Below are 21,582 nucleotides of genomic sequence, written 5' to 3'. Positions count from 1 at the left end.
GTCCACGCCTCCCTCACCCTCCAGTCCCCCAGAGGGGGGACCCCCGTCCCGACCACCTCTTCTGTGTCCCATTCCCTTTCGGCCAGTGCAGCAGCAACCCTTTTTCCCCCCCTTCCCCCCCTCCCCTCCTCCCGCTAGACCCCGGTCTAGCTTTTTTGCTCCCCCCATGTCACTCCCGTAAGTCAGCTAACGCCTGCTGACCCCGGCTTCCCCCGCCGTCCCATTGACCTCCCCGTGTGGGAGTCTCCCAATCCATATGCATTCCTTCGTTCCCCTTCCCGCCTTTCTTCCCGCGCGCGGGAAAATACCCCGCACTTTCCAAAGCCCGCTCCGCCCCCTCTGGCGCAGCTCCTGTCGTGGCCTTGTCTCTCTCCCCCAGCCCATGTAACATTTCCTGCGCGTGATTGACCCCCTATATACAACAACCATCACACATCAAACCCCAAAACATCCCCCCCCCCACCCTCACAAACCCTCAGTTAGAGTCCAACTTTTCGGCTTGTACAAAGGTCCACGCCTCTTCAGGCGTTTCGAAGTAATAGTGTTGGCCCTTGTATGTGACCCACAGTCGCGCTGGCTGCAGCATTCCGAATTTCACTTCTTTCCGGTACAACGCCGCTTTGGCCCGGTTGAAACCCGCTCTCCGCTTTGCAACCTCCGTGCTCCCGTCCGGGTATATTCAGATCTCTGCATTGTTCCACTTACTGCTCCGCTCCTTCTTGGCCCATCTCAGGACCCACTCTCTGTCCATGAACCGGTGGAACCTCACCACCATCGCCCTTGGCGGCTCATTTGCCTGGGGCTTCTTCGCCAGCACCCGATGTGCCCCGTCCAACTCCAGCGGCCTCGAAGGGGCCTTCGTGTCCATCATCGCCTCGAGCATCGTGCTCGCGTATGCCCCGGCATCAGCCCCCTCCACTCCCTTAGGGAGACCCAGGATTCGCAGATTCTTTCTCCTCGACCTGTTCTCCAGGTCTTCAAGTCTTCCCGCCCACCTCTTGTGTAGCGCCTCGTTCTGCTCCACTCTCACTGCCAGGCCCACGAGCTCGTCCTCGTTCTGACTGACTCTTTTCTGTACCTCCTGGATCTTAGCTTCATGGGCCTTCTGGGTGATCCCGAGTCCTTCAATTGCCGAAAGCATAGGCGCCAACATCTCCTTGCACATCTCCTCGCGCTGCTCCTCGAAGCAGCGCTTGATGAACTCCTGCAGCTCCCCTTTGTCCCTGGCCGCCGCCATTTTGTTTTCTTTCCCTCGCTTCTCCCGTTGCTCCAGTGCCGCTCCTTTGGCTGTTACACTTCTGGTCCGTTTCATAGAAGTTGGAGGGGGACCCATGGCCGCCACCGGACGCCTTGTCCCTGCTTCTTCAATGGCCTTGGTAGATCTTTTCACAGTTGTTCCCTCTGCTGCTAGAATTCACCTTTGATAGAGTCAAGTCAGATTGCAGCTTTAAGCTTGCCCTTCCCCCGCCTGCATGCTGGAAGAGGCCTTTGTCTATTCCTGCAGCACAAGCCAAATCTTTTACTGTTTCTGCCGGGTCTGGTAACCAAAAGACATAACATTCCTGGGGGACAATGTCAGGGGAATGCTGCAGTCTTCTTCCCACACCGGGTAATGTCAAACAAATGCCGTGGGGGCCCTGTAAAAGAGCCCAAAAGTCCGTTCCAAGCGGGAGCTACCGAATATGCGACCTAGTTCTGCATAGCCACACATGGAAGTCCCAGTTATTCCTCTTTAACACACAGATTGACTATGTTCAGTTATTCCTCTTTAACACACACATTGACGATATTCAATTATTCCTCTTTAACACACACATTGACGATATTCAACTATTCCTCTTTAACACACACATTGACTATGTTCAGCTATTCCTCTTTAACACACACATTGACTATGTTCAGTTATTCCTCTTTAACACACACATTGACTATGTTCAGATATTTCTCTTTAACACACACATTGACTATGTTCAGCTATTCCTCTTTAACACACACATTGACTTTGACTATGTTCAGATATTCCTCTTTAACACACACAATGACTATGTTCAGTTATTCCTCTTTAACACACACATTGACTATGTTCAGATATTTCTCTTTAACACACACATTGACTATGTTCAGCTATTCCTCTTTAACACACACATTGGCTATGTTCAGTTATTCCTCTTTAACACACACATTGACTATGTTCAGCTATTCCTCTTTAACACACACATTGACGATGTTCAGATATTTCTCTTTAAAACACACAGTGACTATGTTCAGTTATTCCTCTTTAACACACACATTGACTATGTTCAGCTATTCCTCTTTAACACACACATTGACTTTGTTCAGTTATTCCTCTTTAACACACACAGTGACTATGTTCAGCTATTCCTCTTTAACACACACATTGACTATGTTCAGATATTCCTCTTTAACACACACATTGACTATGTTCAGTTATTCCTCTTTAACACACAGATTGACTATGTTCAGTTATTCCTCTTTAACACACACATTGACTATGTTCAGATATTCCTCTTTAACACACACATTGACTATGTTCAGTTATTCCTCTTTAACACACAGATTGACTATGTTCAGTTATTCCTCTTTAACACACACATTGACGATATTCAATTATTCCTCTTTAACACACACATTGACTATGTTCAGCTATTCCTCTTTAACACACACATTGACTATGTTCAGATATTTCTCTTTAACACACACATTGACTATGTTCAGCTATTCCTCTTTAACACACACATTGACTATGTTCAGCTATTCCTCTTTAACACACACATTGACTATGTTCAGATATTCCTCTTTAACACACACAGTGACTATGTTCAGCTATTCCTCTTTAACACACACATTGACTATGTTCAGATATTCCTCTTTAACACACACAGTGACTATGTTCAGTTATTCCTCTTTAACACACACATTGACTATGTTCAGTTATTCCTCTTTAACACACACAGTGACTATGTTCAGTTATTCCTCTTTAACACACACAGTGACTATGTTCAGTTATTCCTCTTTAACACACACATTGACGATATTCAATTATTCCTCTTTAACACACACATTGACTATGTTCAGCTATTCCTCTTTAACACACACATTGACTATGTTCAGATATTCCACTTTAACACACACAGTGACTTTGTTCAGTTATTCCTCTTTAACACACACATTGACTATGTTCAGCTATTCCTCTTTAACACACACTGACTATGTTCAGTTATTCCTCTTTAACACACACATTGATTATGTTCAGTTATTCCTCTTTAACACACACATTGACTATGTTCAGATATTCCTCTTTAACACACACAGTGACTATGTTCAGTTATTCCTCTTTAACACACACAGTGACTATGTTCAGCTATTCCTCTTTAACACACACATTGACTATGTTCAGATATTCCTCTTTAACACACACAGTGACTATGTTCAGTTATTCCTCTTTAACACACACATTGACTATGTTCAGATATTTCTCTTTAACACACACATTGACTATGTTCAGCTATTCCTCTTTAACACACACATTGGCTATGTTCAGTTATTCCTCTTTAACACACACATTGACTATGTTCAGCTATTCCTCTTTAACACACACATTGACGATGTTCAGATATTTCTCTTTAAAACACACAGTGACTATGTTCAGTTATTCCTCTTTAACACACACATTGACTATGTTCAGATATTCCTCTTTAACACACACAGTGACTATGTTCAGTTATTCCTCTTTAACACACACATTGACTATGTTCAGCTATTCCTCTTTAACACACACATTGACTATGTTCAGCTATTCCTCTTTAACACACACATTGACTATGTTCAGCTATTCCTCTTTAACACACACATTGACTATGTTCAGATATTTCTCTTTAACACACACATTGACTATGTTCAGCTATTCCTCTTTAACACACACATTGACTATGTTCAGCTATTCCTCTTTAACACACACATTGACTATGTTCAGATATTCCTCTTTAACACACACAGTGACTATGTTCAGATATTCCTCTTTAACACACACATTGACAATGTTCAGTTATTCCTCTTTAACACACACATTGACTCTGTTCAGATATTCCTCTTTAACACACACATTGACTATGTTCAGCTATTCCTCTTTAACACACACATTGACTATGTTCAGATATTTCTCTTTAACACACACATTGACTATGTTCAGCTATTCCTCTTTAACACACACATTGACTATGTTCAGCTATTCCTCTTTAACACACACATTGACTATGTTCAGATATTCCTCTTTAACACACACATTGACAATGTTCAGATATTCCTCTTTAACACACACATTGACTATGTTCAGATATTCCTCTTTAACACACACAGTGACTATGTTCAGATATTCCTCTTTAACACACACATTGACAATGTTCAGTTATTCCTCTTTAACACACACATTGACTCTGTTCAGATATTCCTCTTTAACACACACATTGACTATGTTCAGCTATTCCTCTTTAACAACGCGCCACAGCGAAAAACCGGACCGACCTCCTCAGAAGACAAACATGGGACACAACCGACAGAATACCCTTCGTCGTCCAGTACTTCCCCGGAGCGGAGAAACTACGTCATCTTCTTCACAGCCTTCAACACGTCATTGATGACGATGAACATCTTGCCAAGGTCATCCCCACACCCCCACTACTTGCCTTCAAACAACCACGCAACCTCAAATGAACCATTGTTTGCAGCAAACTACCCAGTCTTCAGAACAGTGACCACGACACCACACAACCCTGTCATGGTAATCTCTGCAAGACGTGCCAGATCATCGACATGGATACCACTATTACACGTGAGAACACCACCCACCAGGTACGCGGTACATACTCGTGCGACTCGGCCAACGTTGTCTACCTCATACGCTGCAGGAAAGGATGTCCCGAAGCGTGGTACATTGGCGAGACCATGCAGACGCTGCGACAACGAATGAACGGACATCGCGCAACAATCACCAGGCAGGAATGTTCCCTTCCAGTCGGGGAACACTTCAGCAGTCAAGGGCATTCAGCCTCTGATCTCCGGGTAAGCGTTCTCCAAGGCGGCCTTCAGGACCCGCGACAACGCAGAATCGCCGAGCAGAAACTTATAGCCAAGTTCCGCACACATGAGTGCGGCCTCAACCGGGACCTGGGATTCATGTCACATTACATTCATCCCCCACCATCTGGCCTGCGAAATCCTACCAACTGTCCTGGCTTGAGACAATTCAACCTCTTCAACCTGGGGTTACCCCATCTCTGGATCTGTAAAGATTTAATCACCTGCTAATGCTCGCATTCCTAGCATTGTTTGGCATCTTTGAATGTGTCTATATATGTGTTTCTGGAACAGACCTCTTCATTCACCTGAGGAAGGAGCAGCACTCCGAAAGCTAGTGACATCGAAACAAACCTGTTGGACTTTAACCTGGTGTTGTAAGACTTCGTACTGTGCTCACCCCAGTCCAACGCCGGCATCTCCACATCAACAATAATGGAGACAGAGGACATCCCTGCCTCGTCCGTCTATGGAGCCGAAAATACGCAGACCCCCGTCCATTCGTGACCACGCTCACCATCGGGGCCCTATACAGCAGCTGTACCCATCTAATATACTCATCTCCAAAGCCAAATCTCCTCAACACCTCCCACAAATAATCCCACTCCACTCTATCAAATGCTTTCTCGGCATCCATCGCCACCACTATCTCCGCTTCCCCCTCTGGTGGGGGCATCATCATTACCCCTAGCAGCCTCCGTATATTCGTATTCAGCTGTCTCCCCTTCACAAACCCAGTTTGGTCCTCATGGACTACCCCCGGGACACAATCCTCTATCCTCATTGCCATTACCTTGGCCAGAATCTTAGCGTCTGCATTTAGGAGGGAAATAGGTCTATAGGACCCGCATTGCAGCGGGTCTTTTTCCTTCTTTAGGAGAAGCGATATCGTTGCCTCCGACATAGTCGGGGGCAGCTGTCCCCTTTCCTTCGCCTCATTAAAGGTTCTCATCAGTATCGGGGCAAGCAAGTCCACATATTTCCTATAAAATTCGACTGGAAATCCATCCGGTCCCGGAGCCTTCCCCGCCTGCATGCTCCTAATTCCTTTCACTACTTCCTCTATCTCGATCTGTGCTCCCAGTCCCACCCTCTCCTGCTCCTCCACCTTAGGAAATTCCAGCCGGTCCAGGAAGCACATCATTCTCTCCTTCCCATCCGGGGGCCGAGCTTCGTATAATCTTTTATAGAATGCCTTGAACACTCCATTCACTCTCTCCGCTCCCCGCTCTATCTCTCCTTCCTCATCCCTCACTCCCCCTATTTCCCTCGCTGCTCCCCTTTTCCTCAATTGATGGGCCAGCAACCTGCTCGCCTTCTCCCCATACTCATACTGTACACCCTGTGCCTTCCTCCACTGTGCTTCTGCAGTACCTGTTGTCAGCAAGTCAAATTCTACGTGTAACCTTTGCCTTTCCCTGTACAGTCCCTCCTCCGGTGCCTCCGCATATTGCCTGTCCACCCTCAGAAGTTCTTGCAGCAACCGCTCCCGTTCCCTACTCTCCTGCTTTCCTTTATGTGCCCTTATTGATATCAGCTCCCCTCTAACCACTGCCTTCAGCGCCTCCCAGACCACTCCCACCTGGACCTCCCCGTCATCATTGAGTTCCAAGTATTTTTCAATGCACCCCCTCACCCTTAGACACACCCTTCATCTGCCATTAGTCCCATGTCCATTCTCCAGGGTGGACGCCCTTCTGTTTCCTCCCCTATCTCCAAGTCTACACAATGTGGAGCGTGATCCGAAATGGCTATAGCCGTATACTCCGTCCCCCTCACCTTCGGGATCAACGCCCTTCCCAAAACAAAAAAGTCTATTCGCGAATAAACTTTGTGGACATAGGAGAAAAACGAAAACTCCTTACTCCTAGGTCTACTAAATCTCCACGGGTCTACTCCTCCCATCTGCTCCATAAAATCTTTAAGCACCTTGGCTGCAGCCGGCCTCCTTCCAGTCCTGGATCTCGACCTGTCCAGCCCTGGCTCCAGCACCGTATTAAAATCTCCCCCCATTACCAACTTTCCCAACTCTAGGTCCGGGATGCGTCCTAGCATGCGCCTCATAAAATTGGCATCATCTCAGTTTGGGGCATATACGTTTACCAAGACCACCGCCTCCCCCTGTAATTTGCCACTCACCATCACGTATCTGCCCCCGCTATCCGCCACTATGGTCTTTGCCTCAAACATAATCCGCTTCCCCACTAGTATAGCCACCCCGCTGTTTTTCGCATCTAGCCCCGAATGAAACACCTGCCCCACCCATCCTTTGCGTAGTCTAACCTGGTCTATAAGTTTCAAGTGCGTCTCTTGTAACATAACCACGTCTGCCTTAAGTTTCTTAAGGTGTGCGAGTACTCGTGCCCTCTTTATCGGCCCGTTCAGCCCTCTCACATTCCACGTGATCAACCGGGTTGGGGGGCTTTTTTTTACCCCCCCCCCCCCTTGTCGATTAGCCATCCCCTTTTTCCAGCTCCTCACCCGGTTCCCACGCAGCTGTGTCCCCCCCAGGCGGTGCCCCCCCGCCCACCCCACCCCATTCCGGCTCCCCCTCTCCCCAGCAGCAGCAACCCAGTAACTCCCCCCTCCCACCCCCCCCGCTAGATCCCCCACTAGCGTAGTTACACCCCCCATGTTGCTCCCAGAAGTCAGCAAACTCTGGCCGACCTCGGCTTCCCCCCCGTGACCTCGGCTCGCACCGTGCAACGCCCCCTCCTTCCTGCTTCCCTATTCCCGCCATGATTATCATAGCGCGGGACCAGAGCCCGCGCTTCCCTTTTGGACCCGCCCCCCATGGCCAACGCCCCATCTCCTCCACCTCCCTTCCTCCCTCCACCACCACCTGTGGAAGAGAGAAAAGTTACCGCATCGCAGGATTAATAACATAAAACTCATCTTTCCCCCCCTTTTTTCTCCCCCCCCCTCTTTGCCCCCCATACTCGCCCCACCACTTTGTTTCAAACGTTCTTTTTTAATAACCCGCTTATTCCAGTTTTTCTTCCACAATAAAAGTCCACGCCTCATCCGCCGTCTCAAAGTAGTGGTGCCTCCCTTGATATGTGACCCACAGTCTTGCCGGTTGCAGCATTCCAAATTTTATCTTCTTTTTGTGAAGCACCGCCTTGGCCCGATTGAAGCTCGCCCTCCTTCTCGCCACCTCCGCAGTCCAGTCTTGATATACGCGGATCACCGCGTTCTCCCACCTACTGCTCCGAGTTTTCTTTGCCCATCTAAGGACCATCTCTTTGTCCTTAAAACGGAGGAATCTCACCACTATGGCTCTAGGAATTTCTCCTGCTCTCGGTCCTCGCGCCATCACTCGGTATGCTCCCTCCACCTCCAGCGGACCCGCCGGGGCCTCCGCTCCCATTAACGAGTGCAGCATCGTGCTCACATGTGCCCCGACGCCTGCTCCTTCTGCACCTTCAGGAAGACCAAGAATCCTTAAATTATTCCTCCTCGCGTTATTCTCCAGCACCTCCAGTCTTTCCACACATCGTTTATGGTGTGCCTCGTGCATCTCCGTCTTCACCACCAGGCCCTGTTGTATATCGTCCTCGTTCTCGGCAGCCTTTGCCTTCACAACCCGAAGCTCCTGCTCCTGGGTCTTTTGCTCATCCTTTAGCCCTTCGATGGCCTGTAATATCGGGGCCAACAGCTCCTTCTTCATTTCCTTTTTAAGTTCTTCCACGCAACATTTCAAAAACTCTTGTTGTTCAGGGCCCCATGTTAAACTGCCACCTTCCGTCGCCATCTTGGTTCTTGCTTGCCTTCCTTGCCGCTGCTCCAGAGGATCCACTGCAATCTGGCCACTTCCCTCTCCTTTTTCCATCCGTTTCCAGGGGGGATTCCCTTCTGGTTTACCGCACAGTGCTTCTAGCTGTTAAAATTGCCGTTGGGGCTCTTATTAAGAGCCCAAAAGTCCGTTCCACCGGGAGCTGCCGAAACGTGCGACTTAGCTGGTAATCGCCGCACCCGGAAGTCCAGTTATTCCTCTTTAACACACACATTGACTATGTTCAGCTATTCCTCTTTAACACACACATTGACTATGTTCAGCTATTCCTCTTTAACACACACTGACTATGTTCAGTTATTCCTCTTTAACACACACATTGACTATGTTCAGTTATTCCTCTTTAACACACACATTGATTATGTTCAGTTATTCCTCTTTAACACACACATTGACGATATTCAACTATTCCTCTTTAACACACACATTGACTATGTTCAGCTATTCCTCTTTAACACACACTGACTATGTTCAGTTATTCCTCTTTAACACACACATTGATTATGTTCAGTTATTCCTCTTTAACACACACATTGACGATATTCAACTATTCCTCTTTAACACACACATTGACTATGTTCAGCTATTCCTCTTTAACACACACTGACTATGTTCAGTTATTCCTCTTTAACACACACATTGACTATGTTCAGCTATTCCTCTTTAACACACACATTGACTATGTTCAGCTATTCCTCTTTAACACACACATTGACTATGTTCAGTTATTCCTCTTTAACACACACATTGACTATGTTCAGCTATTCCTCTTTAACACACACATTGACTATGTTCAGTTATTCCTCTTTAACACACACATTGACTATGTTCAGTTATTCCTCTTTGTAACACACACATTGACTATGTTCAGTTATTCCTCTTTAACACACACATTGACGATATTCAACTATTCCTCTTTGACACACACATTGACTATGTTCAGTTATTCCTCTTTGTAACACACACATTGACTATGTTCAGCTATTCCTCTTTAACACACACATTGACTATGTTCAACTATCCCTCTTTAACACACACATTGACTATGTTCAGTTAGTCCTCTTTAACACAGATTGAGTATGTTCAGTTATTCCTCTTTGTAACACACACATTGACTATGTTCAACTATTCCTCTTTAACACACACAGTGACTATGTTCAGTTATTCCTCTTTAACACACACATTGACTATGTTCAACTATTCCTCTTTAACACACACATTGACTATGTTCAGCTATTCCTCTTTAACACACACATTGACTATGTTCAACTATCCCTCTTTAACACACACATTGACTATGTTCAGTTAGTCCTCTTTAACACAGATTGAGTATGTTCAGTTATTCCTCTTTGTAACACACACATTGACTATGTTCAACTATTCCTCTTTAACACACACAGTGACTATGTTCAGTTATTCCTCTTTAACACACACATTGACTATGTTCAGATATTCCTCTTTAACACACACATTGACTATGTTCAGTTATTCCTCTTTAACACACACATTGACTATGTTCAACTATTCCTCTTTAACACACACTGACTATGTTCAGTTATTCCTCTTTAACACACACAGTGACTATGTTCAGATATTCCTCTTTAACACACCCATTGACTAAGTCCAGTTATTCCTCTTTAACACACACAGTGACTATGTTCAGTTATTCCTCTTTAACACACACATTGACGATATTCAACTATTCCTCTTTAACACACACATTGACTATGCTAGTTATTCCTCTTTAACACACACATTGACGATATTCAACAATTACTCTTTAACACACACATTGACTATGTTCAGCTCTTCTTCTTGAACACACACATTGGCTATGTTCAGTTATTCCTCTTTAACACACATTGAATATGTTCAACTATTCCTCTTTAACACACATTGACTAGGTTCAGTTATTCCTCTTTAACACACACATTGACGATATTCAACTATTCCTCTTTAACACACACACTGACTATGTTCAGCTATTCCTCTTTAACACACACATTGACTATGTTCAGCTATTCCTCTTTAACACACCCATTGACTATGTTCAGCTATTCCTCTTTAACACACACATTGACTGTTCAGCTATTCTTCTTTAACACACACATTGACTATGTTCAGTTATTCCTCTTAAACACACACATTATCTATTCTCAGTTATTCCTCTTTAACACGCATTGGGCTGGATTCTCCGTTGGTGGGATCCTCCAGTTCGCCGGCAGCGCAATCATGCCCAGGGATTTCCTGACTGCGTGGGGTGCCCACAATAGGAGAGCCCATTGGCCAGCTTCTGGGGCAGAGGATCCCACTGCCGGTGGGGTCACGCCGCTCCAGATAACAGGTGCAGCGGGACAGAGAATCCCACCCTGTTTATGATCAGCTCTTCCTGTCTACCACAACATTGAGTATTTTTGGACTTAACTTCCTCTGGGGCAATCAGTGAAACTAATGAGTAAGTATTTCAAATTCGTGCCATTGCATCAGCGGGATTCTGTCGGCTGACGCCAAGTCAGAAAACGTGATTGGGCGGAGAATCGGTTTTGACGCCAAACCCGTGACAGGCGGCGGATTGGTTTTTTTAATGAATTTAGTGTATCCAATTATTTTTTTTTCTAAATTAAGGGGCAATTTAGTGTGGCCAATCCACCTAACCTGCACATCTTTTGGGTTGTGGGGGTGAGACCCACGCAGACACGGGGAGAATGTGCAAACTCCACACGGACAGTGATCCAGGGCCGGCAATCGAACCTGGCACCTCGGCGCCGTGAGGCAGCATTGCTAACCACTGTGCCACCGTGCCGCCCTCGCGGTTTCACGCCAAATCACAATTCTTCGGTGCCTCAACAACAACGTCAATCTGTTCCACTCCGCACTTGCAGTAAACACCGTGTGCATATCATTAGCGGGCCTGACCTTGTATTGTCCGGGTCCTCCGTGGTGCTCTGCCTCCGCTGGAGGGAATTCATGACGGTGAGGCTCACTTGTGCTTTCAAAAATCAGGAAACTGAGCAGGTAGGAAATGTAGAGGCACGAACGTGGGATACCGGTCCGGACACTGGCTGAGTGTGGTGGTGGGGAGGGGGGTTGGGGGGGTGCGGTGGTCCATGCAAGGGCCAGTGCAATGGAGGGGGGGGTGATGGGCTCCACCGGACAAACAGCAAGGCAGCCATCTTGCTGCGCACCTCACTGACCAGCCACCTTGGCCCCTGGTTCTGCAGAGTGCCACCGGCCATATGTGTGCCCCCCCCCCCCCCCACAACCCAACCCCCACACCAGCCTCCACCCCTGCACCCCACCCTATGCCATAGCATTCTTCCCCCCCCCCCCCCCCAACCAGCCGCCAGCGGACATCACATGGCCTACCCAAGGGCAATGCCCACAGTAGTCCCTACAGGGGGGTGCCAGACGGGGGCCACGGAGCGTACCGCTGACAAGGGCAGCGCCAGTTGATAATACCCCTGGCAGCAGAAATGGACGCCAGGGCCAGAGGCCCCCACGGTGCCTGGCACTGACGGAGCCCACGCTGTGCTGGGAGGGGTTGGGGGGACATGTGGGGTCAGGGTCCGCAGTGCCTTCTGGGGCCACCATGTAGCCCAATGGACCTGGTTGGACACATGGGTACGCACTATGCTAGCATGTCGGCATTTCACCCCCTGCAGAAACTGGACATCGGAATACAACCAGCAATGGTGGCCTTCCTCCTACTCGTCGCAGCCCTGGGGGATACACTGCGGCCGTACGAGGAAGGCGCTGCAGCAGCAGAGTCTGCCCCAGAGGAACTGGAGGCAGCCAATGAGGATGGAGAGCCGGCCGCCCAACTTGCCGAGGAGGAGGAGGTGCAAAGGAGGCACCACATGAGGCCTCGGGTGAACCGGCACCGCCTGTCATTCGAGAACCTGCCAGACCTGGCATACCGTCAAAGACTCTGGCTGAGCAGGGGGACAGTGCAACATATTTGCCAGATCATAGTAAGATGTCTTACAACTCCAGGTTAAAGCCCAACAGGTTTATTTGGTATCACTAGCTTTCGGAGCGCAGCTCCTTCGTCAATCCAATGCCGGCATCTCCACATCATTGTCAGATCATGCCACACCAGGCACGCTGGGGTATGGGGGAGGAAACATGCTCCCTGTGACCGTCAAGGTGATGGTCACCCTGAACGTTTATGCCACGGATCTTTTCAGGTGCCGAGTGGGGAACTGCCCGGGATCTCACAGACCTCGGTGCACAGGTGCACCACGCCGTCACGGAGGCCCTATATGCCCAGTCAGCACAATACATCCATTTCAATGTGGACAGAGCCCACCAGGATGCCCGGGCAGCGGGGTTCACCTCCATCGTCGGTATGCCCTGGGTCCAGGGAGAGATCAATGAGATGCATGTCCCTCTATGTGTACCCTATGACAGGCCGCTCTACACAAACCAAAAGGGTTTCCACTCGATGAACATGCAACCGATATGTGACCATCAGAAGCACATCATGCTCGTCTGCGCCCGATACCCGGGCAATGTGCACAATGCGAAAGAGAAAATGCTGGAAAATCTCAGCAGGTCTGGCAGCATCTGTAGGGAGAGAAAAGGGCTAACGTTTCGAGTCCGCTGACTCTTTGTGAAACCTTTGACAAAGAGTCATCGGACTCAAAATGTTAGCTCGTTTCTCTCCCTACAGATGTTGCCAGACCTGCTGAGATTTTCCAGCATTTTCTCTTTTGTTTCAGATTCCAGCATCCACAGTAATTTGCTTTTATATAATGTGCACGATGCCTTCTTCCTGGCACATTCAATTCCTGACCTGTTTGAGACGGCTGGGGGATTGGCTTCAGGTCGACAGGGGTTATCCACTGTCATGGCTAATGACACCTATCCGGAGGCTACAGACTGACAGTGAGACCCACTACAACGACGCCCATGCAGCAATCAGGAGCGTGATCGAGCGGTGCTTCAGGCTCCTGAAGATGCAGTTCAGGTGCGTGGACCACTCTGGAGGGTCCCTCCGGTATGATGCTGAGAGGGTCGCTAGCATATTGGTGGCCTGCTCCGTCCTCCATAATATTGCGCAGAAAGGGGTGACGCGCTAGAGGAGGAGGATGAACAGCAGGCCTTATCCAACGAGGAGGATGCGGGGGAGGGGAGGATGGGCAGGACTTGGGGCCCAGGCAGGCACGGGAGGCCGCAAGATGTGTGCGCCAGAGCCAACACACATGGGACGCTCAGATCGCCTCCAGGTTCACTGACTGGGGGGTGGGCAACATTGGCCAGGGGCACAGGCACCGCATCTCACCCCATCCCCCACCTACATCCCCTCCGTGATACATACCTGCCGCACTTATGGGTGCGGGCCCTGGGTGGGCAGTAACACCGAGTCTGGTCCATGGGATGGAGGATGATGACAGCCTGCTCTGCGATGAGCTCTAGTGCTCCGCATCGTTTGACAATGTCTGACTCCTGCCAACGGTAGCACTTTGCATGGTCCTGTATGATCCCTGCATGTGAGCTGGCCATTACATCTCACGGTCCCATCGAATCCCTGGGATGAAATTGGTGGGGATGATCTAGGGGAGGGGGAGGGTGGGGAGCCTTGGCCACCCACAACGCTAGCCCATCACTCCCCCCACCAATATCCCACCCCCTCCACACCATTTGACAGAGCACCGAGGGAGGTTGTAATAGTGTGAACGGGTCTTTAATGTGACAATATATTGACAGATTTGTGCCCTAGCCTCGATCACTAAACTGTGCCCTGCCAACGTAACGGAGTCTAACTTTCTGGCCTTACAGGCCCTACGACTATGTCTTGGTCGATCCCCAGACTGTACAGCAGGTGTGGAGCGGGCCTGCTGTAATTCCTGCTATGCGATCTGAATCCCCGTTGGCGGACGTCTTGTGGGGTGACAGGGCCTGGATGGGCCTGGCTGTTCCTCAAGCATCCCAGGTGGTGCGGTGCTGCCCTGTTCAACCCCCTGCCCACCAGATGTGCCAGGGACAGGAGGGGGGCAGTCAGAGGTGCTGCGGTGTTCCGGCACCTTCCCTGCGGGTGACACCAGCACGGGCCCCATCACCTCCTCCTCCTCAGGGTGCCCGTTGTCCCCAGAGCTACTCCATGGGATGGGGATGCGAGCGGAGCTATCCCCTGAGGCTCCCCCGCCACTTGGCACTGCCAGTCCTGGAGGCCCGCTCTGGCCTCGAGCAGGATCTGCATGCTCGTGGCCATGGAGCACAGCGAGTGGACCATCTCCATCTGGGACAGCGCCACATCACCCATTGACTGTGCCACCACCTTCTGGGCCTGTGTCACATCAGCCAGTGACTGTGCCACCACCTTCTGGGCCTGTGTCACATCAGCCAGTGACTGCGCCATCTTCCTCTGGGACTAGGCCACCTCCCCCTGTTGCTGTGCCATGTTGGCCAGTGCCTGGGAATGCCGCTGATGTCCTGTGACTGGGCCATGCTGAGGAGCGCCGCTGCATTTTCCAGGTGGCTCTCGCACATGGCAGCCTGTGAGGCTGCAACCTTGTCCTGGGCCTCGGCCAGTGCCTCCACAGAGTGCCCTAGACCTTGGAAATGCTAATCCATAGCCCAAACCATCACCCCAATGCCTTCACCCCAGACGCCACCCATGTAGTGCTGGCCTGGGTGGCACGCATGGTCGGCACCACCTCCTGCTGCTGCACACGGTTGGACTCCTCCAACTGTGCCTGCAGGCGCTGGATGCTCGCCGACAACTGCACATGTAGTCCCTGGCTCTGCAACTGCATCTCCATAATTGATGGGACTGTCCTTTCCAGAAGCCCGAAACCTGTCTGGACGGAACTTGTTGCTGGGGTCAGCCTGCCGTCCGACCAGCCCCCCCCCCCGGGAGTTCCTAACTCCATCTGCTGTACCGGATCAGCTGTGTGGTGAGCACCAGATAATGTCACAGGAGTCTCTTCGCTGAAGTACCCAACCGAGGTGAGTGTCTTTGGGATGGTGGAGGGTGTTGGAGACAGCTGTAACAGGAACCCCGTGTCATCCTCCAACCCGAGCTCCGGAGTGTCCTGTGTCTCCGGTCGTAGGCTGCTGTCCAGCTGCTCTCATCGCTCTCGGCTCACGGGGGAGCTCCGGCTGTGGCACAGGCTGAGGGTGGGGGCACCAAATGGAACCCACCATCTCTAGCAGGTCCTGCAAGACACAAGAGACACAAGAGTGGGGTGGGCTGCAGAGGTGGTGAGGGTGTGGATGAGGCTGGTATGGGAGTGCGTGTGGGGGTCAGGGTGGTGAGGGGTGGGGGTGCGTGTGGTCGTAAGGGTGGAGTTGGCAGGGGCGGAGGGGGGTTGACACATGTGTTACGGGGAACCGCAACTCAGCAGGGTCCCAGTTCCTCGCTTGTTGCTGAACTCCACACCGGCGACCTCCCTTTCCTCCGGACGCCGACCACGTCTAGCGCCCTCTGCTCTGCCACAGTCAGGGGCGCAGGTCTGGTGGTCACCCTCTCATTTTCTCCTGGTTGTGGGTGGCCTTCTCCTGGGAGCGGGGCGGGGGGCAAACGGAAAACGACAGTGTTAGACATTCCTTTATTAAAAATAAATTTAGAGTATCCAATTCATTTCTTTCAATTAAGGGGCAATTTAGCATGGCCAATCCACCTACCCTGCGCATCTTTTGGGTTGTGGGGCGAAACCCACGCAAACACAGGCAGAATGTGCAAACTCCTATTATGGGCCAGAGTTTAGAGAACACCAATGAATATCATGGAGTTCACCTGACCCACAACTTTTAATAGATGTTGGTTATGAGGAGCACAAGGGCCCACTTTACAGGTGTGATGCAACAGAGAACTAAATGTATTTTAAACAAAAACAGTGTTTGTTCTATGAATCCAGTTAACATTTTATAAACACACAGTAAACATCTTATCAACTACCAACCCTGATAACCCCCCAAAAAGATACAATACTCTATAGGTAACCCTTAGTAACTTCCCTAACAACGTCCATAAGCCAAAACACATTTTAACAAAGACAGTAGGTTTGCATTCCTTACAGAAACAGGTATTCCTTGGAAATCCTCCAGTGATCTGGAGACATTCTTTATCATGCAGAGAGAGGGATCAAACATACAGCTGCTTGGTTTGAATGCAGCTCTCCAACTGAAAGCGAAACTAAACCCTCACAGCCAAAAAGAGCTTCTAGCTCACAACGAAAGTCAAAAGCAGAGCAGAGCTCAGCTCCACCCACACAATGACATCACTGCAGCCCCTTGAGAAGACAAACATTTCTTAAAGTGACATTCATATGACATTCCACACGGACAATGACCCAGAGCCGGGACCGAACCTGGGACCTCGGCTCTGTGAGGCAACCGTGCTAACCACTTGCACCACTGTGCTGCCTTGGTGTTAGACATTTCTAAGCATGGTGGTCTCAGTGGCCAGGGCACCCACCATGTGCTGCAGGATGGGGGTTTGGCCGCCCTCCGGGTTGTGGGGGGTGGAAGGGTATTATGAGTGTGTGGGACAGGGTTCTTGTCAGGGGAAGTGTTGTTTACTCACTCTAACCGCCCTGAGGAGGTTGTGCAGTTTGTTCCGGCACTGCTAGCCGGTCCGGACACTGTTACTGGTGGCGCTGATCACCTCTGCCACCTGCGCCAGGCATGGCAAATGGTGGTGGCTGGCAACCTCCTTCATGAGTCGGGGTATATGATCATCTCCCTCTCCTCCACGACGTCCAGGAGGGTCTCAAGCTCGGCATCCGTAATCGTGGTACCACTCTCCTTGCTGCCATCTTGTTGGTTGGGCTGGTGTGTATGGGGAGTGAGTTGTGTATATGCGGCTGTAGCTTGTCAGCTTCCTGAGTGTCAATCGCTAAACCTGCAAATCTATTTCTCATTGGAATCAGTCGTGTTGCGCTGGTCCTAACCTAGCTGAATCGGTCCAGGTATGGCGCCAGATTTGCTGTCGTTGAACTCTACAAATCCTGCGCTGGTGTCAACACTTAGTCTCAGAAATTGAGAATCCAGCCCAGTGTTTCTATTGTCTGTCGATACAGGGCACTCTGTGGAGGAACTGAGTATTTCCTGGGTTTAACTGTGCATGTATAAGCACCAGGAGTTGCTTGTCGCTTCACTGTTATTTTTAATTTGAAGTCTCAGCTAAAAGAATGCAATAAATTGAAACTATAAGGTGTTTTATCCTATGGTTTTTCTTTTATGAGTTGTTATACTTATTGGAGCAGAAGGTTGCTATTGGTGGGTATTGGGATATTTTCTAATTTGACGCATCCTGTACTGGCATCCAGCAATATTAAATGAGCTATAGCTCAATTTGGATTAAGGCAAAATATCCTTTGTTCTGCCACAGCAATTCATGCAAAAAGATGAATGGGGAGCCATACAAGTGAGTGGGAGCACAAATGTGACTTGCGTGATGGATCAAACGGTCTGTTTCTGTGGTTCCAACATTCTTTGGGAAATGGAATTCAACATCGGGGATGGTAAAAGGGTTGGAGTATATCCGTTTCCTGTACATTTCTCACTCCTGCTCTTGGAACATGCAGGAAAATTGGAAATCCAGGCTTGCATGCGGTTTGTATCAGAAAGCCAAATTGGAAGATAGCTCACTCTTCATGATGACTCACACAGCTTAGTCCAGGATGTGCTGTGACAGTAGTCTTGTGAGTGAAAGATCATACTGAGCTTGTTACTGGCAAGCAATGTTGTAGATTAAGTGTAGATATTCATTTCCTGCAAGGGTATTATGTAATAGCAATTCTCATCTGGTTTTTTACACAGGAAAACTGTAATTTTCAGAGATATAAATCAGCGATGTGGAAAATATAAAGTGAAAATATGAAGCGAGTAGCTTAATATTGATTAATGCTTTCTAATTGCTGGACTTTGCATTTCTCTCTTATTAGGATAGGGAATTAATCGCAACCCTCAAGAGGAAATTGGAAGAAATGGAGGAAGATTTTGAGAGTCGTCTTGCGATTTTGCAGGCTGACCATGACGAACTCCAGGTGATACTTTTAACCTCTGGACCTGGTTAAGGAGAGCTTGATATTTGTTGACAGTCTCATCGTTGTTGTCGGCCATCTCTCTTTTCATATGCATTGTCACCCATCTGTTTTTAATTTGCTTTTAAGGAAACCGTCGGAACAACTGTTAAAAAAGTGATATTTAATCCTCCCTGCGGTTTATATCAATATTTGCCAATGTGTTTCTGCAGGGTATTCAAGAAAAACTGGAAGTGCTCGAGGAAAAGAAGGTTGACAAAGAACTTTTGGAAATGGAGATCAATGGGGTAAGAATGTTTTTTGACTCATGAAGAATTAGCAGTGATATAATTATGCAGTATTCTGTGTGGCAGTCCTTTAGGATCAAGGATGATTTACTTCCATTATGGTTCAATGGGTCCTGATTTGGCAAGTCCAGGACGTAATCTGCAGACTTTGCCCACAAGGGGCAGATGGTGATTGAAGGCTTGGGTATATGGGTTGTTTGGAGGTTTGTGCAATCGCAAGTTCACTCCTTCACACTCTCGACAAAATCTCCCGATGAGCCTGATGCCCCCCTGAACGAGCATTCTCTGTTTTCGACTGCAATGGACCAGTGTCTACCATGAGTCAGTGGGTTTGTTTGACCTCCTCACTGATGCTTTGAGGACATCTCTCAAACATTTCCACTGTCCTCCTGGGACTTGCCATCCGGGAAGCTTGAAAAGCCAAACTCACTGCCTCTCGTCTCCCCTTCCCTGCAACCTGCGATTTCACCAACCCCTTCTCCCCCCCACCCCTCCACGCCCCACCCACTGCTGCATTCACTCACCTGTGGCCTGGATCTCTCTCTGTGACCTCAGCTGGATGGATACATTACTAGCCTCCCCAGTGGGCTCTGGTCGGCAGGCAGTTGTCAGTGGGCAGGACGTCCGCCCCGGGGGTCCTTGATCATGGGGAAGGTCTGTTTTCGCACAGTTTTGCAGTAGGCCTTCCCAAAAAGAGGCGACACAGAACTTTCTCCACCGCTCCAGCCGATGGGGGATGGTGTGTGTGTTGGAGGGGCGGGGAGAATGGTATTTCACCTTGTCAGTTTTTTAAGAATCAAACTAAGATAAAACCAACAGTGAGAGTTAAATCACAGAATCTTAGATGCTATTGTAAAACATTTTTCAACACTATTTTTAGAATGGATTTACTCAGGACGCGAGCTGTCATGAAGAGAGAATGAGAAGAATAGGCCAGTATTCTCTGGAGTTTAGAGAATGAAAGAACAATTTCATTGAAACACATAAAATTCTTAAAAGGGCTTGACAGTGTAGATGCTGAGAGGCTGTTTCCTCTGGCTGATGTGTCCAGAGTTCATTGTCATAGTTTGAGGATAAGAAGTTGGCCATTTAGGACTGAGATGATGAGAAATGTTTTCACCCCGAGGTTGGTGAATCTCAGGAATTTTCGCCCACAGAGAGCTGCGGATAATCAGTCACTGAGTATGTTCCTGGCATTCCAGGAAAAGGGTGAGAAAGTGGAGTTAAAGTAGAAATTCGGCCATGACCTTGATTGCACGGTGGAGCAGCCCTGATTGGCCCGATAGCCTACTTGTGACCCTATTTCTTATATTCTCAGGATAATTTTATGAGTTTAATAAATACAATATATTATAACTGCTTTGCTTTAATTTAAAGGGATTAAGAAGAGTCAGGTTGTACTGGACTCATTCAAAAAAAATGTTTCACTTTAAAACTATTTGTTGGATTGCTCTAAACCCTCAGCCGATTTATATGGTAAGTAGCTTAGTTAGTGAGTATCAGAGGAATTTACAACTTGTGAATGGGAAAGTTTTAGGATGGACTCCAACCTCTGAACCCTGTGCAGGTAAGCTAGTGAGTTACTGTGATTCAGGGAACAGAAAGGTGTTAGGTTCCATTTTCTAGTCTTTATTGGGTTTGCTGCTTTCAACCAGTGAATGACTTTTGGCTTTGACACCAAGCATCATTATCCCCTTCACCACAGCCTTCCTTGAGCTCTCCACTATTTCTAAATGATCAGAGTTCCCCTCCAAGTCACATACCATCCTGACTTGGAAATGTATCACCGTTCCTTCACTGTCTCTGGGTCAAAATCCTGAATTCCCTCGCTAACAGCACTGTGGGTGTACCTTCACCACATGGAATGCAGTGGTTCAAGAAGGCATCTCACCACCACCTTTTCAAGGGCAACTAGGGCTGGACAATAAAACTGGCCTAGCCAGCGACTGCCCCATTCTGTGTAACAATAAAAATAAGACTGAGTATCCGACATCTAATATTGGATGAATCAAAATTTCTTACAATGAAAATTTGGGAAGCCTGTCTTGGATAACGTTTCAAACTCCATTTCCCAATAACCAATTCTATCCCTGTCCCTGGAAATGGCCTGAGATTAAGCCGTTCTATTTGCAGCCTTGGTGTCACCATTGACCCAGAGATGAGCTTCCGGCCACATATATGCACCATCGCTATAATACCTACTTCCACCCTGGTAACATCGCTTGACTTTGCCACTCTCAATGGATCGGCTGCTGAAACACTCATCTTGCATTCATTACCTCTAGACTCACCTATTCTAACGTACTCTGGCTGGTCTCCCACATTCTACCCTCTCTAAACTTGAGGTCATTCAAATATCCGCTGAATTGAAACCAAGTCCCATTCTGAAATCACCTCCCACCGGTGCTTGTTG

At 48.5% G+C, this 21,582-nt stretch overlaps 1 protein-coding gene across 1 annotated transcript in view; it reads left to right on the top strand.

The window, feature by feature from the left end:
• LOC140394020 (uncharacterized) overlaps positions 1-21,582 on the top strand; it is a 186,087-nt gene that overhangs the window by 57,715 nt on the left and 106,790 nt on the right. Inside the window, exons 8-9 of the mRNA XM_072480791.1 lie at positions 18,784-18,885; positions 19,095-19,169. Of these exons, the coding sequence (XP_072336892.1) occupies positions 18,784-18,885; positions 19,095-19,169 (177 nt within the window). The remainder of the gene's footprint in view (positions 1-18,783; positions 18,886-19,094; positions 19,170-21,582) is intronic.

This window comes from Scyliorhinus torazame, chromosome 17 (assembly GCF_047496885.1).
Source record: "Scyliorhinus torazame isolate Kashiwa2021f chromosome 17, sScyTor2.1, whole genome shotgun sequence".
Taxonomy (NCBI): domain Eukaryota; kingdom Metazoa; phylum Chordata; class Chondrichthyes; order Carcharhiniformes; family Scyliorhinidae; genus Scyliorhinus; species Scyliorhinus torazame.
This window is presented reverse-complemented; position numbering and strand designations above follow the sequence as displayed.